Source organism: Ovis canadensis, chromosome 12, assembly GCF_042477335.2.
Source record: "Ovis canadensis isolate MfBH-ARS-UI-01 breed Bighorn chromosome 12, ARS-UI_OviCan_v2, whole genome shotgun sequence".
Taxonomy (NCBI): Eukaryota; Metazoa; Chordata; class Mammalia; order Artiodactyla; family Bovidae; genus Ovis; species Ovis canadensis.
Window position 1 is genome coordinate 82941673 of NC_091256.1, and position 25808 is coordinate 82967480.

Below are 25808 nucleotides of genomic sequence, written 5' to 3' on the forward strand. Positions count from 1 at the left end.
ATGGAGGTCTCCACCCATAGAGGCAATGTCCTCCATAAAGGGCTTTTCTTCTTCTTCCTCTTTTGCTGCCTCCTTCCTCCTCCTCTTCCTCTTCTTTTTCATTTGGTTTTTAGTTCTTGTCATTTAATTTCCCTGCTAGTCACTCCTCTTCCTGGAAGAGCAGCATCTCAGAACACAAGGGCCAGCAAGTGGGGCTACTCTTCAGTCGTGATATGCGGGCTTCTCATTGCCGGGGCTCCTCTTGTCACAGAGCACAGGCTCTAGGCATGAGGGCTTCTGTCCTTGCGGCTCCCAGGCCCTCGAGCACAGGCTCAGTAGTTGGGGTGCACGGGCTTAGTTGCTCTGCGCCATGTGGGATCTTCCCAGATCGAGGATGGAACCTGTGTCTCCAGCATTGGCAGGCGGATTCTTCACCACTAAGCCACCAGGGAAGCCCCCTGTTTGAGATTTAATAGGTGCTGCTTCCCTCCAGGGTAACCCCCTTTCAGCCGGTGTGACCCCACCCCCCACCCCTCTGTGAGATCCCTAGAACCAGTGATTGGATTTGACAACAGTTCCCAGGGGCCAGGGATGGTTGTTAAATGTACCTTGGTGCCTGGGGGAGCGGGGTGGTCTGGGGAAGGTGGAAGAGGCCTGCAATCCCTCCTGAGGCCCCTTTGTAAGACAGGGTTCTGAGAGTTGAGACACTGCTTCCTGTGGGAGGTGAGACCTGCAGGCCCGGGTGACGAGATGGGGGCACAAAGCCTGGCCAGGTGCCCAGGGTGGTCCCTGAGCTGTGGGCAGCAGATGGGTAGCACCACACCAGCCCATGAAGCTGCCAGTCACAGGATGGGCTGCTGGACGGCAAACTGCCCATTTCTCAGCTCTGCTCAGGCCTCCCCGGGACCATGAGAAGCCAACCCCCTGAGGGGCATATTTGGCAACAGCGGGCAGGTGCAAATAAATACCTTATTTCCCCAAACCCACCTGAGACCCAGCGACGGGTCCTGGGCTTAAGTTAAAGGAGGGGAGATGGCAGTTAGTGCTGAGGAAAAGTTAAAATGTGGAATCCCAAGATGGGGTGACTCAGGGAGATGCCAGAACTTGTGCCCTGGGCAGTGATCTAATAGAGTACAGCCATAGCAGGGACAGCCAGACACCCACCTGTGGGAGGACAGGCGGTCCGCTTTCTCAACACCACATCTGAGCCTTGAATTCTGAGATACTGCTCTTCTAGGAAGAAGGGTGACAAGCAGGAAAATTAAAACAACAACAGTAACTAAAAACCAAACAAAAAAGAAGAGGAAGAGGAGGAGGAAGGAGGAGGCGGCAAAAGAGGAAGATGAAAAAGAAAAACCCTTTATGGAGCATGCTTCCTCCACGGGGAGAGAACCGAGATGGGCCCCAAGCTGTCCCCAAAGCCTCTGTCTGCAATGGCCCAGAAATCTGCTTCTTCTGAAGGTGAAAACCTTCAAGACTACCGCCAGGTCTCTGCTCCAACCCGCCACCTTCTCTGCCTCTCCACTGTTCCCACAGCCTAACACAACTGCACCACCTCCCTGTGACCTCTGGGACAGACTGGGTTTTTTTGTTTTTAAAGATCTATCTATTCATCTATTTATGGGCATGCTGCATCTTCAATGTCACGTGCAGGCTCCTCTCTAGTTGCGGTGGGTGGGGGGCTACTCATTGCGGTGGCTTCTCTTGTGGAACTCAGGTTCTAGGGCTTGAGGGCTTCAGTAGTTGTAGCTTCTGGGCTCTAGCACACAGGCTCAATAGTTGTGGCTCATGTACAGGCTTAGTTGCTCCCAGGCATGTGGGAATCTTCCTGGACCAGGGATGGAACCCATGTCCCCTGCATTGGCAGGAAAACTCTTAACCACTGGACCACCAAGGAAGCCCAGACTGGGTTTATTTTCATTAACCTTGAACCATGAAGGTTAGACCCAGAACGGCCTTGGAGAAATGCAGGCAAAGCGAGGTCCTTTTCCATCAGGTCTAACAGGATGGGAAACCACACAGGAGACCACATAGGAAGCAGGTGACTCCTGCCTGATGACACATGACAACTGGCCCCCAACCCCAGCCGTCCACCCACAGGATGGCTGACTTTGATGTCACAGAGGCAGAAGGAGGGTGTCTTTTCCTTATACTTTTGCAGAAGAGGCTTTTCTTGGACGCGGGATGAAGGATGACGTGGGCATGGTTTTAATTCCTTTGAAGAGAAGTGTGATTTCTCTCCAAGTTGTCAGGAAACCTCTGGTTCCTTATTTTCCTGGGAGAGCAGCAGAGCACTGTTGGTGGAGAGAAGGGGGTGGTCAGGGGCTGAAGGGCACTCCCGCCCGGCTCCTGGTTCTAAGGCAGCTGCTGCTTTCATATCAAGTCTCTCTCGGGGAAGCCTTGAAGGGAAATCTCTCTCCTGCTCAGAACCATCCAGAGTCCAGGTGATGCTGCAGGAGACCTTTGGGATGTGCTTGCTCAGAAGTTAGAACAAGAGGAGAAAGGACCGCTGATCTTCCCACAAGAGCTTCCTTTAGAAGAAACTTTGACTCAAGGACCCTCAGCTTCAGCTCCATGTCCATTGCTGTCCCCACTTCTAGGTCTGGGGTCTGCTCGATGAGCTGCTGGGGGAGGGGGCTGTCCTCATTAGTCTCCAGGCCCCAGAGTCAGCTGAGAGCCCGCACAGAGCCCTCCATCAATGGTTCCTTTTCTGAAGGCACTCCTTCCTTCAGGTGAGCCCATGGAGACTTGCCTAAATATTCCCAAAGGCTTCCTATGTTCTTCTTATCTTCTCACGTTTCCTCACTCACCTGTTTGCTGTGAATGGACTTGGCTTTTTCCCTTATAGCTCAAGTCAGTAAAGAGTCTGCCTGCAATGCAGGAGACCTGGGTTTGATCCCTGGGTCAAGATGATCTCTTGGAGAAGGAAACAGCAACCCACTCCAGTATCCTTGCCTGGAGAATCCCATGGACAGAGGAGCCTGGCAGGCTACAGTCCGTGGGGTCACAAGAGTCGGACACAACTTAGCGATTCCACCACAAGTATCTACATTACTACTCCCATGCCCTCACCCAGAAGTGAAAGTGATGAGTACAAGTCTGACGACAGAGTCCTGTGAGCCCACCCCTCCCCCCATGTCCCCTACTCTCCGCCCCCCTGCCCTGCTTCAGTCAGCCCTCTTACTAAGACCTTGATAATCTTGTGGGTGGGCACAGCTCATTGCTGACTCACCTTCCCATGCATGCACCAAGGTGGGTTTTCCAGAGACCACACCCCCCCTCCCACCCCACAAGTTGCTGCCCCTTCTCCTCTGGGACCCTTGACTAAGCTCACTGCTTCTCCTCTACCCTTTCTGTTGCAATTTTCTCATGTCTCCATTTCATCCTCCAAACACATTTTCCTCCTAGCTTCACCCAATGCGTGCTTTTGAATTCCTGGTTACACTGGAAGATCTCCCACTAAACACGGTCAATCAGTCACTTTTGTAAATCATGCTTTTCCTGAGAAACCACTACATTTCCACTGATAAGGAAAAAGAAATGTAGCATGGGGCAGGGAGGAATCCTCACACCAGCACCACCACCTCATGGCAGGGAGCGGTCTCCAGGCTACTCAGCAACCAGCCCAGCAACACCAGCACCAGCCACCTTCTACCCTCCCTTCCCCTCCTGGCTCCAGAGCCATCCCTTCAGACCCGTGTCCCTCCTCATATCTCATCCACCCACCACCCTCCGTTTGCCCTTGAACAAGTTGGGGGCCCAAATCACCCGCGTCTCGGGCCCTACTACGTAAGCGGTCTGGAAAAGCACGTTGTGTTCAGTTGGTGATCTAAACTCTAAACCATAACCACAGAATCAGACCTGCCACCTGGCCTCTCCCAACCTGAAGCCCTCTTGCCCTTTATGTGGCATTTGGCACTTCCTTCTCAGAACTCCCCTGGGGACACTATTTTTGCTTCCCCTCCCACCCCAGACCACACCTCTGGGTGGCTCCCTGCAGGGCTCACCCTCTGCCCTTAGTTCCTGCCACAACTCCCACCTCTCCTCATTTGAAAGGCTCCCCCATCCTCAGCCAGACTGTACTTCCGAGTGTGGGTGAGGGTACCTGCTTCAGCGAGTCACCGGGCTACCGTCTCAGACTCAGCTCTCTCTCCCTTCCTGATGGTCCTTTTTCTCCTAAAGACAGGCAGGCAGAGCATACGTTCTCAGAAAGTGACGAGACTTCCAGTGGCCCCACTAGCAAAGCAACACAGGAGCTTGCGAACATAACCAAAGAATAGCAGTTCAGATTTTAGCGTGGAACTTCAAAGCATGTTGAAATGAGGACTGGGGCAGGTCCCACCCTCCATGGCCTAAAGGTGCTTTAAGGAAAGAGGAGAGACTGGGACCACGCTTGTCAGGCTACAGAACAGACGTGCCAAGAATGATCCAGAAACCCTGACCTGACCTTTTGGTGACTTTTAGCTACCAAAGGCCAACCTCATCTGAGCTGGGCCTCAGCTTCCCACAAAGCTCACGCACATCTGCCATTGTGTTCAGTTCGTATCTCCAAAGCTGACCACAGACCAGTGACATTCTGTCAGCTGCCAAAAGTGCCTGGAGCTCTGAGAGAGTCTGTGGCTGGGGCATGAGTCAATGGCCTTGGAAAGGCAGACAGGCAATCCCCACCTGACCAGCAGCCTGGGGAAAAAGCAGATGGGACCAAAGGCAGTCCTCTTGGCCCAGCTCTGGGGAGAGAAGCTTCTAGAGGCCCACTACCCCAGGTGCCCAGCCCACACATGGGCAGGCAGCCTAGAGTCCCCTCAGTTCAATGCTTGATGTCAGGCTATTGGGACTGATGGGCTTGATCAGGACAACAGAGAGGGAAAGTGGGTGGGGAGCCCGGAAAGGGGACCCAAGAGAAGAAGACACATTCTGAAGAGTGGCTTCCCACAACTGAGCCAGTCAGCTGTGGAGGGTACTTAACGGTTATCAGCTGAACAAAAGCATAACAGTTTTTCAGAAACAGCAAACCTATCAAACCAAATGTCAGGAAGAAACATCAATACATAAAGGGTGGTACAGAGGAACTGATCTGGTTAAACAGGGCATGTTGGGTTTCCTACAGTCTACACCCCTCTGGCAGCTCTTTCAGTAATCAATCGTAGGGGTTCCATGGTTTGATCTCTTTTTCAAGTTAATACCTTTCCTGCACAAGGACTTTGCAATTTGTACTTTCATAAACAAGATCACACCCAGTCCTCATACGAACCCCATGGGGGAAATCACAGCCATGTTTCTGATGAAGTAATTGAGGCCCCAAGTTGTGAAGTACGTATGCCCCCAAATTACACAGCCAACATGTGACGCAGCAAGAATCTGAATCTAGGCTTTCTGCCTCCAAATCCAGTGCTGTTTACTTCATGTCACGGCTGAAAGAAAAGGTATCACATACTACCTGGTACCAAAAAGGAGGTGTGGAATGACAGGCAGTGCATCCTGATGGTTAGAGATCAGCTCTGGAACCAGACCACTGGGGTCCAACCTCTTCTGCCATTCACTTACCTGTGTCATCTTGCCTTCATCTAGAAAATAGGACACTAAAGGCACCTGCCTTTAAGGCTAACTCTAATCCTAAGAGTTAGGATTAGATGTGTTGATCCACATAAATTACCAGCACACAGTGTCTGGCACAAAAATTAACACTTCATATCCATGTCTGTCTATTCTTTACTCCTGGCCAGCATTTATTCAGTGCCTGCTGCATGCAGAGGTCTGAATCTCATTCTATTGTGGGAAAGGGTGCAGTGGGACAGGACCCCAAGTTCCTATTTCCAAGGGGTTTTCAATTCAGTGGGGAGCATGCCTAGGTGCAAAGCACAGCAACAGTTTCCAGAGTGGCTCGGTCCCTGGATGCTCTGCTAAGAATGTGCCCTGGGACATGATCAAAATGTTGGCCCTGGTGGTCCAGTGGCTAAGACTCCATGCTCCCAATGCAGAAGGCCTGGGTTTGATCCCTGGTCAGGGAACTAGATCCCACATGCTGCAACTAAGACCCAGCACAACCAAATAAATAAAATATTAAAAAAAAATACTGGCTTGGACACCATACCCCAGAGAAACAGACCTCTGTTTCGGGGGCCCATTTGTTACAATAGTTTGTGCTGTGTTTAATCGCTCAGTCGTGTCCAACTCCTTGCAATCCCACAGACTGTAGCCCACCAGGCTCCTCTGTCCACGGGGATTCTCCAGGCAAGAATAGGGTTGCCATGCCCTCCTCCAAGGAATCTTCCCAACCCAGGGATCAAGCCCAGGTCTCCCACATTGCAGGCGGATTTTTTACTGTCTGAGCCACCAGGGAAGCCCAAGATACTGAAGTGGGTAGCCATCCCTTCTCCAAGGGGATCTCCCCGACCCAGGGACTGAACCATCATCTCTTACGTCTCCTGCATTGGCAGGCAGGTTCTTTACCACTAGCGCCACCTAAGGAAGCCCACAATAGTTGAGAGTGCCCTAATTAACATGTTTCAGAATCAGGATCCCTCCGTAGTACCCAGAAGTCTGCCTTTTTAACAAGTTCCCCAGCTGGATTCTAGCCCGGTACAGTGTGACATGTGCCAGCTTCCAGATCACCTTCTCCTCGCTGGCCATTCCTCACTGCCCCATCTCTCTGGCACCTGGGCTGGTGCTGTCCCTCTTCCCGCTTCCACCTACACTGGTGCTCTTGTGAGCTCATCGGGGCTCAGATGTCATCTAAGGCTGAAAATTTCCTGGTTCCTATCTGCAGGCTGGGTCCCCGTCCTGAATATGAGTCATCCCGAATGCCTAGTCCAGAGCTCCACATTTATTCATTAAATATCTCAAACATGAGTCATCCCGTCTTCCTCCATCCAGCTGGCTCCTCCCACCACCTTCCCCCAGCTCAGTAAACGGGCAGCACCAATCCACCTGAAGCTTGGACCAAGAGCTGTGAAGTCATCCTTGGCTCCTCCCACTCTCCATCCCACAACACCAAATCCTATTGGCTGTTCCTCCAAACATTATCTACCCATGTCTCATACTGTCAGCATAACCATCCCAGTCTAAGTCACCATCATCCCCACTAGGTACAGCCCTTGTCCCCTGGCTGGTCTCTTCCTCTGCCTCTGTCCCTTCACAGTGTGTTCATAACCCAGCAGTCAAATAGAGTCAGATATATGTCCCTCCTCTGCCCCAAGGACCCCATCACACTCAGGGCATGAGCCGGTGTCCTCAGAGTCCTGTGACCTGGTCTCCATTCTCCATCTCCATTTCCCAGGACACACCAGTCACACGAGCCTGGCTCTCTCTTGACTGGCAGACGCGCCTCCTGCGTGCTGTCCCCCTGCTGGAATGCTCGCACCCCCGACCCCTGAATAGCTCATTCCTCACTTCCCTGCTCATACGTGAGCTCACAGGCAAGGACTTCGCAACCCATCTGGAATCATAACATCCCAGCAGCCCCCTAGCCTGCTGCATTCCTCCTCAAAGCAATTATTACCATGCAGCATGCCAGGTGCTTGCTTCTTTACTACCTTCCTGCCAGAATATAAGCTCTGTGAGGGCGGGAATGTTTCTTCTACCTCCGGGAATGTTTCTTCTGCTTCTGGAGGAAAGCAATACTTAGAACAGGGCACATGCTGGGCGATCAGTAAGAACTCACGAAAGACTGAACAACAGCCTCAGGAGTTTCTGGAGGAGGCAGGACAGGCTCTTTCCCACTGAGCGTGCTTCCCAGGGCCTGACAGTCTGTTCTGAGTCCTGGTGGTCTACCGGTCACAGCTGGAGAAGGCAAAGCTGGCCGATGATGGGCACTTGGTGGGTGGAGGGGTAGTGGGCATGAGGAGGTGGGTGGAAGATTGGAGCCTCAATGATGCTCCTCGGTCCCACCAGCATGAAGCAGCCCCTGGGTGGGCAGACAGGTATGTGGGAAGGCGGGAAAATGCTAAGAAGGACTTTTTTTTTTTTTCCCCCAAAATAGGTATGGGATCCTCACTGAGGCACCTCACAAGGTTCTAGAGATTCAAAATCACGTTGGCTTGAGTATTTCACCAGAGACTTCTTTCAGGAGAACAGGTCACAGGGCTCTGGGCCAGCTTGCCTTTCAGCTCACTCTCTCGTTTCCAACATCTGTTTCAAGCCTCTCTCCTCTCCACAGACCTTGATCACATCTCCCTCCATCTCACCAGGAAACTTCCCTTCCTACTGCACAGAAAACAAACGTCTTCCGACCAGAGCCACCTCCACTTCCTGCCACTGAGCAGAGCTCTGTCCTGCATGCTCTGTCCCCCTGTGTGGGTTGGGGTGGGGGGGCTGCTCCGCGGCCCACACCCCCTCACAGAGGCAGCCTCTGCACCAGGCTCTCCTCATGCCCCAGACTTCAGCCTCCTCCCTTCAGCCTCTCCCGTTCAGCTGCCTCCTTCCTTGGCACTCACAGAAGCACAGGTCTCTTCTCAGAGGCAAGCCACCTTCCAAATTCCCACTCTCACATTTGCCTAAGAAGCTCGAGCTTGCTTTCCTCTCCCAGCCAAACCTCCTGACACCGCCTCCCACCCCGCCTCATGCAGTGGAGTGACCATCCCCACCGGCCTCTGGTCAAGCCGATCCATCCAGTCTTCAGCCCACTTGGGCCTGGCTAACACCCCTACCAAGCGCCCCATGCTGCTCTCACCCAGGGCCCAGGGACTTCCGGGTCACTTAAGCCAGTAGTCAATTTCCCAACTTTATCTCAGCTGGCTTCCCAGCTACATCAGATATTAGTGACCCCAACCCCCACCCTCACCCCAAAGGCACACTTTAAAACACTCTTTCCCTTTAGCTTCCCCGAAACCACAGTGTCCTGCCATCAAAGACCACAAACAAACTAGCCGCTCCCCAGTGTCCCCACTGCGTCTGGGCCCACATGGGCTACTGCTCACCTGGTGTCTCCTTTTCAGGGTTTCACAGGACCCCAGCACCAACACACCCAAAACGGAACTGATGTCTCCTCTCTGCAGGGCTCCCTCTCCAGGAAGGGCCACTTTTTATCCTGCTGTTGTGCCCAGACAACTGGAATCATCCCTGGCAGAGCCTTCCCTCCTCCTCTCAAACCCAGTTCACACCACCCTCGCTTCTGCACCGGTCTCCTGCTATGAGCCTCCCCTCGTAAAGCGGGTCTCCCTACCCTACTCACCGCTCTGCCCCCAGGAATCCCCCACACAGCAGCCTGACTGGCCTCTGAAAAAGTCACAGTGTTCTTACTCCCACAGACTTTCCACCGCCTCGCATCACTCTCACGGTTCCAAACCCGTCACTGAGCTAACCATGGCCCCGCCCACTTCTCCAGGGCATCTCACTCCCCACCCCTTATTCTCCAGCCTCTCTGGCTTTTTTTTTTTTTTTTTTTTGCCATTCCTCACAGGAGTGGAGACCCTTCTTTCCCCCAGCCCTCATCCTAAGACTGGTCTCCCTTCGCTCACGCTCTTGTCTCTGCTCTGGAAACATCCCCTCCCCGACCCCCACCTCTCACTGAACCCAAGTCATCCGAGCCCAGCTTAAGCCTCGCTATGCAGTGAAGCCTCACAGGCCCCCTCAGCCAGCTTGGCCCCCTTCTTCCTCAGCACAAGCCCATCATCACACTGGACTTCTCCTTCATCGCACTTCTGAGTACACTCATTTTTAAGGCAATTATCTGTTCAATATCAGTCTGCATCCACACATGGAAAGCAGGGCTGGGACTGTGTCTCAAGCAAGCACTCGAATATCTGAGTAAACGAACAGCTGCCCCTTTGGGTGCCTGCAGTGTGCTAGATACTGTGGCTAGCTGCTTCCTTTGGGTTGTTGCACATACTCTGCACAGCAGCCCCATGAAGGATAGGCACTAGTTTCATGACTCACGCTCACCTTTTGCAGGTCAGGTCCTGAAGCTCAGGGAGCTCAAAGAGCATGATCAGGGTGACACAGCTGCCAACTTCCGGGCCAGGACTCAACCTTGGGCTTGTCTCCTATCAAAGCCACTGCACCACGCTTCCCTCCATGCCCTGCAAGCTCACTCACAGCCCTGGACATAGCAGGTGCTCAACCAAGCAGGGTGGATACCTACTAAGTCATCTCACTTGATCCTCACAGTCACCCTGGAAATCTACAAAGAAGAACTACGACTCTCCTTTTCCAAATAGGAAAATGAAGTTTGGGGGACCCAAATGATCACCCAGAAGTAGGTGGCCATGTTGGGCTTGAACCCAGGTCTTCTGGCCCCTCACATGGGGGGATTCTCTCTGTAGCATAATTATAGTTAGGCACTGAGGTGGGATTAGTTAGGGACTGATGCTGAAGCTGAAACTCCGGTACTTTGGCCACCTAATGCAAAGAACTGACTCCTTGGAAGAGACCCTGGTGCTGGGAAATATTGAAGGCAGGAGGAGAAGCAGATGACAGAGGATGAGATGGTCAGATGGCATCACCTACTCAGTGCACATGAATTGAGTAAGCTTCGGGAGTTGGTGATGGACAGGGAAGCCTGGCGTGCTACAGTCCATGGGATCGCAACAAGCTGGACAAGACTGAGTGAACTGACTGAGGTGGGATTATGCAGGGAAGCTGGGCAGGAAGGGGTTAAGATAGCAGGGCTGCAACTGCCACCCCTAGAGAGCCCTTGCATGATGTCTGGGAAGGTGGATTTGGGGTGGGCTCTCCCCACCCTGAGTTGCTCGTGGTACCTAAACTGTGCAAACAATATGGTTTGGGTTGAACATCTGCTGTTTTTGTTGCTGTTTTTTTTTTTTTTTCTGGAAGTCTGGGATTTTTGGTGTATGCTATGCAGAAGGTGCCTATATGACCAGTCTCCAGTAAAAACCCTCGATGCTGAGTATCCAACGAGCTTTCCCGATAGATGACATTTCACAGGCGTTACCACAATTCACAGTGCAGGATGGATTAAGCAAGTCCTGTGTGACTTCACTGGGGGAGGACACTTGGAAGCACGCACCTGGTCTCCTCCAGACTTCGTCCCAAGTGCCTTTTCCCTCTGCTGATTTTGTCTTGCATCCTTCCACTGTGAAAACCCTTAGCTGTATGACTATTCCCTGAATCCTGTGAGTCCTCCCAGCAAATTATTGAACCTGGGCATGGACTTGGGGGCCAGCCTTTCTAATGAGAAACAAATTTTGAGTTTTCTTTGAAAAGAGTGAAAGAGGCATGAAATAGTAGATTAAAACAGGAGGCATTCCAGGCAGGAGAAATGACATGAAGAAAGTTAGGAACAGATAGGTCAGGTATAGAAGGCTATCACCTCCAAACAGGCGCTTGCCAAGGGCATTTGCCATCTCCCTCTGCGGAGACGGAACCCTGTGCTGCTGCAGCTGCTGACCTTCACCACCCCCTGAAGGCAGTTCAGGCTGGAGAGTGAAGCACTCTGTGCTCCAGGGAAACTGGTGGGACAGACCTTTTGTTGCTGTTCAGTCTCTAAGTCCCATCTAACTCTTTGTGACCCCGTGGACTGTCACACGCCAGGCTTCCCTGTCCTTCACTATCTCCCAGAGTTGGCTCAAATTTGTATCTTTTGAGTCGGTGATGCTATCTAACCATCTCATCTTCTACCGCCCCCTTCTCTTGCACTCAATCTTTCCCAGCATCAGGGTCTTTTCCAATGAGTCAGTTCTTCACATCAGGTGGCCAAAGTATTGGAGTTTCAGCTTCAACATCCGTCCTTCTAATGAATATTCAGGGTTGATTTCCTTTAGGATTGACTAGTTTGATCTCCTTGTTGTCCAAGGGACTCTCAAGAGTCTTCTCCAGTACCACAATTTGAAAGCATCAGTTCTTTGGCACTCAGCCTTCTTTACAGTCCAGCTCTCACGTCTGTACATGACAACTGGAAAAACCATACCTTTGACTAGGTGGACCTTCGTTCGCAAACTGATGACTTTGTTTTTTAATACATTGTCTAAGTTTGTCATAGCTTTCCTTCCAAGGAGCAACTCTTTTAATTTTGTGGCTGCAGCCGCTGTCCACAGTGATTTTGGAGCCCAAGAAAATAAAGTCTGTCCCTGTTGCACTGTTTTCCCTTTTATTTGCCATGAAGTGATGGGACCAGATGTCATGATCTTAGTTTTTTTTTTAATATTGAGTTTTAAGCCAGTTTTTTCACCCTCCTCTCTCACCTTCATCAAGAGGAACTAAAGTTCCTCTTCTCTTTCTGCCATTAGAGTGATATCATCTGCATATCTGAGGTTATTGATATTTCTCCTGGCAATCTTCATTCCAGCTTGTGATTCATCCAGCCCGGCATTTCGCACGATGTATTCTGCATATAAGTTAAATAAGCAGGCTGACAATATACAGCCTTGACGTACTCCTTTCCCAATTTGGAACCAGTCCGTTTGTCCCATGTCCATATCTAACTGTTGCTTCTTGACCTACATTCAAGAGGCAGGTAAGGTGGTTTGGTATTCCCATCACTTTAAAGAATTAAGTGAATTTTCCACAGTTTGTTGTGATCCACACAGTCAAAGGCTTTAGCGTAGTCAATGAGGCAGAAGTACATGTTTTTCTGGGAATCCCTTGCTATCTACAATCCAACAAATGTTGGCAATTTGATCTCTGGTGCCTCCCAGCTTGTACATCTAGAAGTTCTCTGTTTACATACTGTTGAAACCTAGCTTGAAGGATTTTGAGCATAACCTTCAGTTCAGTTCAGTCACTCAGTCGTGTCCGACTCTTTGCGACCCCATGAATTGCAGCACGCCAGGCCTCTCTGTCCATCACCAACTCCCGGAGTTCACTCAAACTGACATCCATAGAGTTGGTGATGCCATACAGCCATCTCATCCTCTCTTGTCCTCTTCTTCTCCTGCCCCTAATCCCTCCCAGCATCAGAGTCTTTTCCAGTGAGTCAACTCTTTGCATTAGGTGTCCAAAGTACTGGAGTTTCAGCTTTAGCATCATTCCTTCCAAAGAACACCCAGGACCAGTCTCCTTTAGAATGGACTGATTGGATCTCCCTGCAGTCCGAGGGACTCTCAAGAGTCTTCTCCAACACCACAGTTCAAAAGCATCAATTCTTCAGCGCTCAGCTTTCTTCACAGTCCAACTCTCACATCCATACGAAACCACTGGAAAAACCATAGCCTTGACTAGACGGACCTTTGTTGGCAAAGTAATGTCTCTGCTTTTGAATTTGCTATCTAGGTTGGTCATAACTTTCCTTCCAAGAAGCGTCTTTTAATTTCATGGCTGCAATCACCATCTGCAGTGATTTTGGAGCCCTCCCAAATAAAATCTGACACTTTCCCCATGGTTTCCCCATCTATTTCCCATGAAGTGATGAGCATAACCTTCAGTTCCAGTTCAGTCGCTCAGTCGTGTCCGACTCTTTCAGTTCAGTTCAGTTCAGTTCAGTTCAGTCGCTCAGTCGTGTCCGACTCTTTGCAACCCCATGAATCGCAGCATGCCAGGCCTCCCTGTCTATCACCAACTCCCGGAGTTCACTCAGACTCAAGTCCATTGAGTCAGTGATGCCATCCAGCCATCTCATCCTCTGTTGTCCCCTTCTCCTCCTGCCCCCAATCCTTCCCAGCATCAGAGTCTTTTCCAATGAGTCAACTCTTTGCATGAGGTGGCCAAAGTATTGGAGCTTCAGCTTTAGCATCATTCCTTCCAAAGAAATCCCTGGGCTGATCTCCTTCAAAATGGACTGGTTGGATCTCCTTGCAGTCCAAGGGACTCTCAAGAGTCTTCTCCAACACTACAGTTCAAAAGCATCAATTCTTCGGTGCTCAGCCTTCTTCACAGTCCAAATCTCACATCCATACATGACCACAGGAAAAACCATAGCCTTGACTAGACGGATCTTAGTTGGCAAAGTAATGTCTCTGCTTTTGAATATACTATCTAGGTTGGTCATAACTTTTCTTCCAAGGAGTAAGCATCTTTTAATTTCATGGCTGCAATCACCATCTGCAGTGATTTTGGAGCCCCAAAAAATTAAGTCTGACACTGTTTCCACTGTTTCCCCATCTATTTCCCATGAAGTGATGGGACCAGATGCCATGATCTTCGTTTTCTGAATGCTGAGCTTTAGGCCAACTTTTTCACTCTCCACTTTCACTTGCATCAAGAGACTTTTTAGTTCCTCTTCACTTTCTGCCATAAGGGTGGTGTCATCTGCATATCTCAGGTTATTGATATTTCTCCTGGCAATCTTGATTCCAGCTTGTGCTTCTTCCAACCCAGCGTTTCTCATGATGTACTCTGCATAGAAGTTAAATAAGCAGGGTGACAATATACAGCCTTGATGTACTCCTTTTCCTATTTGGAACCAGTCTGTTTTTCCATTTCCAGTTCTAACTGCTGCTTCCTGACCTGCATACAGATTTCTCAAGAGGCAGGTCAGGTGGTCTGGTATTCCCATCTCTTTCAGAATTTTCCACAGTTTATTGTGATCCACACAGTCAAAGGCTGCAAAATGAGAGCAACTGTATGATAGTTTGAACGTTCTTTGGCATTGCCCTTCTTTGGAATTGGAATGAAAACCGACCTTTTCCAGTATTATGGCCACTGCTGACTATTCCAAATTGGCTGGCATATTGAGTGCAGTATTTCAACATATTCATCTTTTAGGATTTTAAATAGCTCAGCTGGAATTCCATCACCTCCACTAGCTTTGTTTGTAGTAATGCTTCCAAAAGCCCACTTGACTTCACACTCCAGGACATCTGGCTCTATGTGAGTGATCACACCATTGTGGTTATCCTGGTCATTAAGACCTTTTCATATAGTTTTTCTGTGTATTCTTGCCACCTCTTCTTAATCTTTTCTGCTTATGTTAGGTTCTTATCATCTCTGTCCTTTACTGTGCCCATCCTTACATGAAATGTTCCCTTGATATCTCCAATTTTCTTGAAGACATCTCGAGTCTTTCCCATTCTATTGTTTTCCTCTGTTTCTTTGTATTGTTCATTTGCGAAGCTTTCTTATCTCTTCTTCCTATTGTCTGGAACTCTGCATTCAGTTGGGTATATCTTTCCCTTTCTCCCTTGCTTTTTGCTTCCCTTTTTTTTCTCAGCTATTTGTAAAGCCTCCTCAGACAACCACTTTGCCTTCTTGCATTTCTTTTTCTTTGGGATGGTTTTGGGAACAGGTCTTTAGATAGTTAGATATTTTCAGGAACTAATTTCATAATTCCAAATCCTTGCCTCTCTTCATATCTAGAAAAGCACTAAATCCCTTCATGATGACAACTCCTTGTGACTAGCAGAAAGCCTCTTGTAAAGTAAACATTTGCTTGCACTGAACTTCCCCTTCACCAAAATCTGATGTATCGACCTTCCCCCACTGCCTCTTTGCATCAGTTTCTCAAAACTATCCGCGGTGCTGTCTCCCAGGCTGCAGTCCTCAATTTGCCCCAAATAAAAGGGAAGTCACAGCTCTCAGGTTGTGCATCTTTTTTTTTTAGTTGACAAGGCCCTGCAGCTGTTCAACCCAGCGTAACCAGAGTTGATGTAACCCAGCAATATAGTCACAAGGTGGAAGAGATAGGGGCTATAGAAGTCACACTTGTTAGACAGATCCAGTGTCAGTGAACCACTGAACTCATGCATATGGAATTTTTGTCAGCATCGAGGAAAGATCGAAAGAGTGTACCATGTGCCCATCCAAAGCAAATACATGGCGCTGGACATTTTGGAGGAAGGTCTGTGGGAACGCTATGGAGAGGTTGCAGCAAATCCCCAATTATTGGGTGTTTTTCTATAACAACTACCTCAATATCAATCCATTCTAGAATAATCTACTTTCCCTCCATTAAGAACAACTATTCACCTGGCTCCCCAGGTGGCTTGTGGTAAAGAATCTGCCACCAATGCAGCAGATGCAGGAAATGGAGACAAGGGTTTGATCCCTGGGTTGGGAAGATCCCCAGGAGGAGGAAATGGTAACTGACTCCCGTATTCTTGCCTGAGAAATCCCATGGAGAGAGGAGCCTGGGGGGCTACAGTCCACGGGGTCGCAAAGAGTCAGACCCACTGAGCACACACATTCCTTCCTATGTCCTGCAGAAACGCCTTTGCCCACAGCCCAGTATTCCTCAGCCTCCTCCCAGCCCTCCGTCCTCCCATTCTTCAGGAGGGGCTTCCTGGAATGATCCCACCAGTTGCTTAGTCATTTCTTTTATTCTGCATCTACTTAGCATTCAAGCCTTCACTTTTTTGCCTTTAACCCAGGGAAGCATGGGACGTTATCTTAGGTTGTATCAGGGATATCTGCCCAGTCTCTTTCTCAGAGTCCCCACATCCTGAAGGCAAAAGACAGACTTTCATGACTAGCTCAGCTTAACTCCATGCCCACCCCCACCTCCATCCTCCAGCATCAAGGGCTCCTCTAATGGAGGCTCAGGGCACAGATGGGGCTGTCCCGAGCCACCCCCTTAGGAAGGGAGCACAGAGAGGGGTCTGGCTGGCAGTTTGGCCCCAAGTTGACTCACTCCTCAATCTGCTCTGACCTCACAGTTGATTCCACTGAAGTGACGGCTCTGTTCCTGGTGAGCAAGCCAGTGCCTGTATTTGGCTTCCCAAATCCATTTTATTTCTTCTGCTGGGTCCCCGTGCTGCCTCGCTGCCCAGCACTATTATGCCTCCAAAGTTGCACTGCTCTGCCCACGAGTCTTTCTCAAGGACTGGAAATCTCCCTTTGATATCCACCCCTGGAGCTGGGCCTCCTTTTATCTGGGATTGTTAGCCCCACTCTCTGCCCTCTACCTGCTGTGGGCTCAGCACAACCATGCCCTGCCCCGTGGAGGTTCGCCTACTCTGGCCCTTGAGGTTGGCCTGGTCTAGAGACTGCAGAATGGAAGCAGTAGGCTAGTTTAAATGATGGTCTACCCTGGCACGTGGCAGCTCTTGTGCTCTCTGTTTTTAATTTAAATTTGAATGCTTTCAGGCTAGACAAACATTTTCCACCTCCCCAGAGACCCCACAAATCCCTATGCAGCCGAAAACATAAAAGAAGAAACCCAGCTTTGTTGAATACTTGTCAGGCACTAGGCTCTGTGTATATAATTGGCTCACTTAATCCTTCCAGCAACCCCAAGTGGGGGACATTACTATCTCTGTTTACCCGTGGGAATACAGAAACTCATGGAAGTTGGGCAACTTGCCCCAACCATACGACAACTGGCAAGTCATAAATAACAGATCTGAAGTCCACACTATTTCTACCACGCCGTGAGTGGAAAGAGTAGGTCTTGATTAGACTCTGCAGTAAGGAGGCCCCCCTGCAGCGGTGTGGAGAGAAGACAGACGGACAGCTCAGGGATCACAGGAAGGAGGGGGCTGGACCGGGGAACTCAGGCAGCAGCCCCAGGGAAAGACAGCAGGTCAGGACGGGCTGGAGACGGGGACGAGATGATGAGGGCCCAGCAGGGATGTCTGTCAGGTCAGGGAGAACACGGGGGAAGGGGGGCCTTGGGTGAGTGTCTAAGGGGCTCCGATGAAAGTGAAAGTCACTCAGTTGTGTCCGACTCTTTGCAACCCCAAGGACTACACAGTCTGTGGAATTCTCCAGGCCAGATACTGGAGTGGGGAGCCTTTCCCTTCTCCCGGGGATCTTCCCAACCCAGGGATCGAACCCAGGTCTCCCACATTGTGGGCAGATTCTTTACCAGCTGAGACACAAGGGAAGCCCAAGGGGCTCCTGAAACATCACAAATCGAACTGGCCAAGAAGTTGAGAGGCAGAGACTTGATCAGCCTTTCCCTGGGAGCGCTGGTTAACCTTGGCTGCACCGCAGGGCTCCAGGGGAGCCAGAAGACACAGCCGTGGCCCCGCTCAGGGCGGGAAGAGGACGAGGAGCTCCAGGTTAAGGAAGGAAACATCAGAGGGGACAGTGCAGCCCCCTTCCAGGAGCCGAGCAGCAGCTGCAGAGCAGGCTGGCGACTGAGGATTAGCAGCCCTGGAAGCCTGCAAAGGGCAACACAGGCAGCGGGGCAGGTGCACGGAACTGATGAGGAAGAGAACGCCAAGGGCAAGGGCAAGTGCCAGCTGCTCTTTCCAGAAGCTGGTCGCTGAAAGGACGAGGAAGCGTGGGGTCCTGTTTAACAGAGACGGAGCATGTGGCAGAGGGGAAGGAGTCAGTGGCCAGGGAATTATGAAGGGAGTGGGTCTGTCTCTGTCTCCAAGAGAGGCAAGGGCGGGATCGGGGGTGTAGATGGAGAAGGTGCCCTCCCGCTGGTCAAGAGAGCTCCTTTTCCTCGAGAGAGAAAAAAGCTGTAGAGGAAACCTCGGGGATGCTCTGGCTTGGAGAAGAGAGGTGATGATGGAGCGCGGGTCAAGAAAAAAGGCGTGAGGCTCTCCTGGAAGGAAGTGAGCTGGGTACTCCTTCCCGCAAACGCGAACCTTGGGGCAGGGAGCTCCCTGGGCTCCCTCAGTCACCTCCGGGGCCACAGGACTTGCGCCAACACTTGGCTGCACGCTGGTCTCTCTACAGCCCCGTCCCCACCTGTATGTGCCACTGCCTGCCTCCAGGTGCCAATGGGCAGAAACGACTTATCACTGTCACCGCAAAGGGACTTTGAATTTTTCTATGAGAACTGCTGAGTGTTTTCACTTTTATTTTCCCCCTGGCCCTCCAGCCCACTTCCTCACAAGACAAGGCCTGCTGGGGACCCGAGGGGAACGGCTGCTGTCTGGCCCTCCAAACGCAGTTTCACTCTGAGCAAAGCAGCAAACGCTGTAGCCTGGCTCTGGCCTCAGCAGCCCTGGGGGTGACTTTTGCCCTGCAGCTTGTTCCCCGACACACACACACACACCCCACCTACAACACTACTGGGGTGACAGCTCCTGCCCCAGAGGAACGTTGGGAAAAGCCACCATCTGAACAGGTATTGCTGTTCAGAGGAGGCCTCAGCTGCTGCCCTCCTGCCCTGGTCTCCTGACTCTTATTAAAGAACCCGGATGGGTGACAGAGGTGTCAGGCAACCTTTGATGAATGCTCTTTGGGTCCCCCCACCCTCCTGCCCAGAATCCTGGTTTCCTCTAGCCACAAAACTATCAGAGCTCATGAACTAGAGTCAGAAGACATGGGCTGGGGTCCCGGCCACTCCCCACGTGCTGTGAGATGTTTGAAGTCACGTCTGAGGCCCAGCTTGCAGCCTGGTAATGTACAAGGACAGCAGCTGCCTCTCCCTGCTCTTGGGGAGGCGATGAGTGGTTCAGCCGGTGAGACAGCTATTTGTCAACTGGACGGCGCTATGCTGACTTCGGGGTGCAGATGAGTCCTGCTGGCAGCGCAGTGTCTCCAGAGCCCCACCCAGGATGCATTTCTCAGCCATTGGACCCCGGCAGCTCGAAGCCCAAGGGAGACACACTTCCACTGAATTCAATGCCAGCATCTGTTTAGTCCTCCTCTGTGCTAGATGCCAGGCTACAAACAAGACCAGATACCCTGAGTCTCACCCTGAGTTTGCTAGCGGAGGTGGAACTAACAGAGGTGGTATCTGTTCATGCCATGGGCAGAGTCTCCAGGAAAACTTGCTCTGTGTTACCGGAAACAGATCATCCAGGCATGATCAGAGTCTGAGTCCACTTGTTAGTTGCTCAGTCACGTCTGACTCCTTGCCTGCCAGGCTCCTCTGTCCCTGGGATTCTCCAGGCAAGAATACTGGAGTGGGTTGCCATTCCCTTCTCCAGAATATCTTCTGAAACCAGAGATCGAACCTGGGCCTCCCACACTGCAGGCAGATTCTTCCCACCAGGGAAGCCGTGGTGGCCCAGCAGTAAAGAATCCACCTACCGTGCAGGAGACTTGGGTAGATGTGGGTTCAATCCCTGGGTTGGGAAGATCCTCTGGAGGAGGAAATGGCAACCCACTCCAGTATTCTTGCCTGGAGACTCCCAGGGACAGAGGAGCCTGGTGGGCTACAGTCCTCAGGCTACAGTCGCAAAGAGTCAGAGGCAACCAAGCGCGGCAGCATGCAGGCACCTCCCCTTGTTTAGCCCTCACTGAGCTGGAGGTGGGTGGATGTAGCTCTGAGAAACCAAGGTGAGGGGCCTGGGGCAGAGGAACCACAGTCCTTGGAGACCCAGGCCTCACCCAGCAGTGGTGCCCAAAGGGTTATTTCACTCAGTGCTTCACCCTCCCCATCTGGGCCATGTGAACAATAATCCTGCTGTGGCCTGACTCTCAAGGGTATCATGGAGGACAAAATGAGAACAAAATGTCCAGAGCAATGGGGAAAGGCTTTGAAAGGGGAAGGGCTTTATGAGCAAGGCTTTCATATTTCTCCTTCAGGGTCCTCTTCAATAAAGCTGAGATAGTCACGGAAGGTCTGCTTCTCAGGCTAGCCTGATGGGACTGACTCACAGACATCCAGCCCCCTCTCTCTGCAATCATTCCAGTGGTGACAGCAAGTACTTCCAGCAAATGGGACCCCATCGCCTTTCCATAGTTTTTCCACTACTCTGCCACCCAGGCCGGGTGGATGATGCTTGCGGATCAGTGGAAACCCTGCTTGTCCTCAGACCTCAGCCCAGAGGACCGGAGAAAGTCTCCCCCTCCACCACCATCCCTCTGGCAGGGCTTCCACAGTTTGGCTCAGACAGAAGGCTTTCTTCTCCCAGTGTCCAGAACCCAGGGAGAGAGAGATTCCAGCATCTGAGGGTCAGCCCATTCCACCGAGTCCAAAACAAGAACCAAAACAGCAACAACAACAACCTTGATAAATAAAGGTTGGACATTTTCTGCCTCCAATGCACCTTCATCTCTTCTGCAGCAACGTCTGTCTCCCTTGTTCAAATTGAAGTTGGAGGTGAGAGTGTTCAGATGATAAGGTTTTCACCCAAACCATCAATCGCGCTAACAGCCCTGTCTGCAGCTGTCTGTGGGGAAGGCGGGGAAGGCAAGGCAGGCAGCTGCATGCTCCATTTGAGAGGTTCTAGCCCAGGCTTTCCCTGCCTAAAATTATCTCACCCCCCCTCCCCAGAACTGTTCTATACCCAGAAGCACTTCAACCAATTTCTTTTCATTTTATGTCTCCTTTCAAAATGCAAGTATCTCTGAAAGAAGGAATGTATTCCATCGGCCCTTCCCCACTTCTCACCCAGCACTGGTGCCCAATAAATATTTACTGAATTCAGTTGGTTACTAGAGGCCTGTCCGGAAGGGACACGGGTCAGAGCCCGGGGCTGTGGAGGGTGGGGTGCGCAGGGGACAGTCCCGGCTGGGAGCCACGCCTCGTTTCACCAACCCCACCGCGAGCGCTTAGCAGTCCTGGGTACCGTCACTGCGAGGTAACTGACTTCTGATTAAAGTAAATCTGAAATAGCCAAATATGGAAACTGCAGGAGGGGGCAGAAACAGCCCAGAGAGTCAGAGGAGACACCCGGGGGTTAGTAGCAAGAGCAGCGGCCCCAGAATTCACTGAGAATTCTCAGAAGTGCCAAAACCCTGCAGAGCAGTAACAAGGGCGAGGCCATCTGCTGTGGAGAACCCAGTTTCCACCAATTCTCTGGGTGTTCCCTGGGCAACTCGTTCCTACCTGAGTCTTGGTTTCCTGCAAGACCCCTTCGAGCTCTCCTTGGCTGGGGGTGAGGGTGGTTCTAAATGAGCACGCCCCCAATCGAACGGCTCCCCTGAGGTTCCATGCATGCCAGTATTTAAGCTTCATTCTAAAATATTCTATGGGGAGGGAGGTGGGAGGGGGGTTCATGTTTGGGAACGCATGTAAGAATTAAAGATTTTAAAATTTAAAAAATAAAAAACTAAACTAAACTAAACTAAAATAAAATATTCTGGCTGGAAGGTCCTGCAAAAGTGGAAAGAGCGGATGCCTCACGGCGCCATGCGGGAAGACAAGGGTTTGCAGGCACGCGTGCCAGGCACGCCTAAAGTCCTTCCCCGGCCCGTGCACCCCGACCTGCCTCTGGTCCGCGGAGTGGACACCCTCGCCCTGGAGGCGCTCCCCAGCTCGGGACCCCCAGTCTCCATCCTCGGAATACCCCTTCTCTGCTCAGAAAACTCGTTCCGGGCCGCGGAACCCAACCGCCCCCCACCCAATACACACCGCACCCACTCGCTCGCATCAGGGGCCACCTGCCCCGCCGGCTTCTCCCGACCCGGGGTCCGGGCCCCTGGGCCTCCTCGCGTGCACCCGCCGCGGCCGTCGGGGACTCGCCGGGCGCGAGCGGGGGCCGGGCGGCCGGGCCGGGCTGCGGGGAGGCAGCTGCCGGACTCCTGCCGCCGACGTGTTTTCGGTTTCAAAGTCACCGCGACGCGCTGAGAAGCGGTGCTCGGTGTGCTCCCTCAGGCCCAACGCGGCGACCCACCGGGACTCACCTGGGCTCGGCGCGCGGGCGCTCGGAGGGCGCCTGGCTGCTCCAAGGCAGCGGCTGCGAAGCAGGGGCTCGGCTCCCAGCTGCGGGGCCCCGCCCGCCGAGGAAGGGGGGCGGGCCCGGGCCCCGGAGAGGCGGGGCCTGGGGGGCCCAGGAGCGAGCACGGGCGGGGGCGCCGGGCCCCCAGGGAGGGCGGACCGCAGGCAGGTGCTGGGCGGGGTGCTGAGAGACTGGTAGAAAACCGGCCAGTTGGAAACCTAGCCGACCCTCCCTCGAATCTTGAGTGTCTACAAGGAAGTCACCTCTGATTTCCCTGGCTGCATTTGAACTGTACTCGTCTTAACCCTTCAATCAGGGACAACTAAGCTCAACCAGTCCTTTCGTATTTTGACGCAATGGCAATCCACTCCGGTACTCTTGCCTGGAAAATTCCATGGACGGAGGAGCCCGGTAGGCTACAGCCCATGGGGTCGCAAAGAGTCGGACACGACTGACTTCTCTTTCCTTTCCCTTCCTGAAAGTGTGTTAGTCGCTCAGTCTTGTCCCACTCTTTGGGACCCCACAGACTTTAGCCTGCCAGGCTCCTCTGTCCGTGGGATTTTCCAGGCAAGAATACTGGAGTGGGTTGCCATTCCCTTCTCCAAGGGAATCTTCCCAGCCTAGGGATCAAACCCGGGTCTCCTGCATTGCAGGCTGATTCTTTAACATCTCAACCACCAGAGGTCTGGTTCAAATCTAGCCCTCCTGACCTTCCTTTACAACAGGACCAATTTGCCAGCCCCCTCCTTGCTGGCCCAGCAATCCCTTAGAGTTGTAGGGCTTGCCATTGTACCTAGGACTCTCCAGACGTCTCCCGTGATCTTAGAAACCTTGTGAAGTAGGCCTGGGCATGCTCATGTTACACATGACCCATCCGATGCCAGAGAGGCGACATGAGGTGATATGCCCGCGGTGTAGCACCCAGCAAGCGCCAGAGCTTCCTCCTCAGTCCCGTCTCCCTACTCCCCAGTGTCAGACTCTTTCTTACACCACTTCTCTCCCCGAGTATATGTTCTAACTGATATTTGTGTTCCATATAAATCTCCTCTGTGAAGGTTGATGGAGCATGAAGATCATGGATTTTAGAATATAATGGGCCCTAATTCCGATTCTAGTTCCTTCACTTTCAGTTAGGCAACCTTGGGAAATTTACTCAACTGCCTGAGCTTCAATTATTCACCAAAGAGGGTTAATAATAACAGGCACTATTCAGATATGCACAGGAGCCAGGCAGAAAACACACAGGAGAGAGGTGAAAGTTGTAGTCAGGGGGAAGGGGAGGGGACACCATCGCTGCACTGAAGACCATGTGTGGAGTCCAGAGGAGCAGCCAGGCTCCCTGCCAGCCTGTCCTTATCTGATTGCTTCTTTTTCAACAAGAGCCAGAAATCCAGATTCAAACCTTTTGGTTGGCAAGTCAGATTAACGATTTCATGGATAGATAGGGCCTGTGGTCATCTTCACTTATGCCTGCCTTCACGCACCTCCTTTCTCATGGTACACCCTTCACCCCCACACTCCCCAGGATGCTTACAAATCAATATGCTTTTGTAAGCTTATATCTCCTTTCACTGGCTAAAAACACAGTGTCTTGAATGCATATATGCAGGTATGCTCAGGGCCCTGGTACTGTTACTAAATATGATTCAATTGTCTCCCTCCATCCCTCTTGCCCATCAATGGAATAAAGCAGCCTATTTGTCTCAAGAATGATATCCAAGCTTTAAATATGATGAGATCAGACTCTGGGATAGAAAGTGAATCTTTTAGTGGTGGGAAGGGGAGTCCACATAACTCCAGGGCTGGGAGTCTCAGTGGGAAGATAGAGGAATTTCAGATAGGTGGTAGTCAAAACTCAAGGACATGTTCCCACTTCCCCTTGTTGATCACATAGCCCTGGGCAAGGTGTCTGGGAGAAGTGAGAAAACCAATCCTGGGACCTAGCTGATGAAGGAGACATTATCTCTCTCCTCAAGGACCTTGAAGATGGATGGGAAGAAAAGGACATAAATACACACTAAATAGTAGAAACACACTCAAACATTAGAAGATGATAGCTCATATTAAGTTTTATTATAGACCAGGTACTGTGCTCAGTATTTTATCTTTATTTACCCATTTAATCATCAGCCCTATTTTACAGTTTGAAAAGCTCATCTCTTGAACACTTTGCCCCAAATTGTAAAATTCTTAGTTTTGGGGGAGGTGGGGTTTGAATATGGGGAGTCTGGTTCTTGTGGGCTTTTGGCACAGATGGTAAAGAATCCGTCTGCAAGGCAGGAGACCTGGGTTCAATCCCTGGGTTGGGAAGATCTCCTGGCAAAGAGAACGGCTACCCACTCCAGTATTCTGGCCTGGAGAATTCCATGGGCAGAGAAGCTGGATAGGGTTGCAGTCGGACATGAGTGACTTTCACTTCACTTCAGTCAGTACAACACATTGCCCCTCAAAAAACTGGTTGATGTGACATCAGACAAAACAGCTGAGGAGATTAATTTTAGCTGGTTTAGTGTTCTCAAAATATTTGCAGTATTCTAAACAGAATCCAGTTTTCAAGCTAAATTCATCTACAAAAATAAGGGCAGGATTGGACTATACACTAAATTTTTGCACAGAAGGGATAAACTTTTAGTCTGGGTAGGTTCTAAGCACCCTAAAATTACTTCCCGACTTCAGACCTGGCCTTCAGCTGTTTAATTTGCCAGGTAAATTGGTAAGGATATGGAATTGCAGCCTTGGCTGTCAGCGGAATGAGGATGGAGTGGAGAGGGCGCCACCTGCTGGAATGATGGATGGATGCATTATTTTCCTCGGGCTGCCCCTTTCTGCAGAGGGATCAATATTGTGGGTTAGTTAGAGTAGGGTAAAATGTCATACCTTCTATCATGGAGAGATCGCTAAGATAAGATAAGGAGGAAAAATCCTGTCCTTGGGCCATAGATTGCACGTCTGACATCGTTTGCAAGTTACAATGGAAAGTTCTTGCCCGCAACGGAACCACATGTGGAAAGCGAGATAGACAGCAGCAAACCCCTCCCAGGCAAAAAGCAAAACCGCAGGGTCCTGGGCACATAGAATGCTTCCCTGCCCTTGAAACAAGTCCTGCCTTGAGACAATAAGTGAATGCATGCCTGTGGTATTTAATTTCTTGATCCAGTGATATGTGGTCCCTTTGCTTTCATCAAATAGCCTTTACCCACTGACTCTGCTTGTCAGTGTGCTGACCACCACAGGGAGAGAGGCAGGGAGTGCTGGGGGCGGGGGCTTCAACCAGGACTGGAGAATTCCATGGACAGAAAAGCGGGATAGGGTTGCAGTCGGACATGACTGAGTGACTTTCACTTCACCTCAGTGTCTGACTCTGCAACGCCATGGACTGCAGCTCGCCAGGCTTCTCTGTCCATGGGATTTCCCAGGCAACAATTTTTAATTGTTTTAAAAAACTCCTTTCCCAGATGTACATCTGTTGTCTGGATGTATCACAGTTTGTTT

At 51.2% G+C, this 25808-nt stretch overlaps 1 protein-coding gene across 4 annotated transcripts in view; it reads right to left on the reverse strand.

The window, feature by feature from the left end:
* Positions 1-22556, reverse strand: part of TRAF5 (TNF receptor associated factor 5) — a 50908-nt gene extending 28352 nt beyond the window's left edge. Inside the window, exons 1-2 of one of the 4 annotated variants that reach the window (XM_069544230.1) lie at positions 22282-22543; positions 1144-1209 (exon numbers count right to left, since the gene is read on the reverse strand). Coding sequence is in view for 1 of the 4 variants with exons in the window: in XM_069544228.1 (XP_069400329.1) it covers positions 21485-21594 (110 nt within the window). In the remaining 3 variants the exon portion in view is untranslated. Of the gene's footprint in view, positions 1-1143; positions 1213-21484; positions 21625-22271 lie in introns of all 4 variants that reach the window. The other 3 variants (XM_069544228.1, XM_069544231.1, XM_069544229.1) reach the window with 3 other exon arrangements.
* Positions 22557-25808: the final 3252 nt, after the last annotated feature.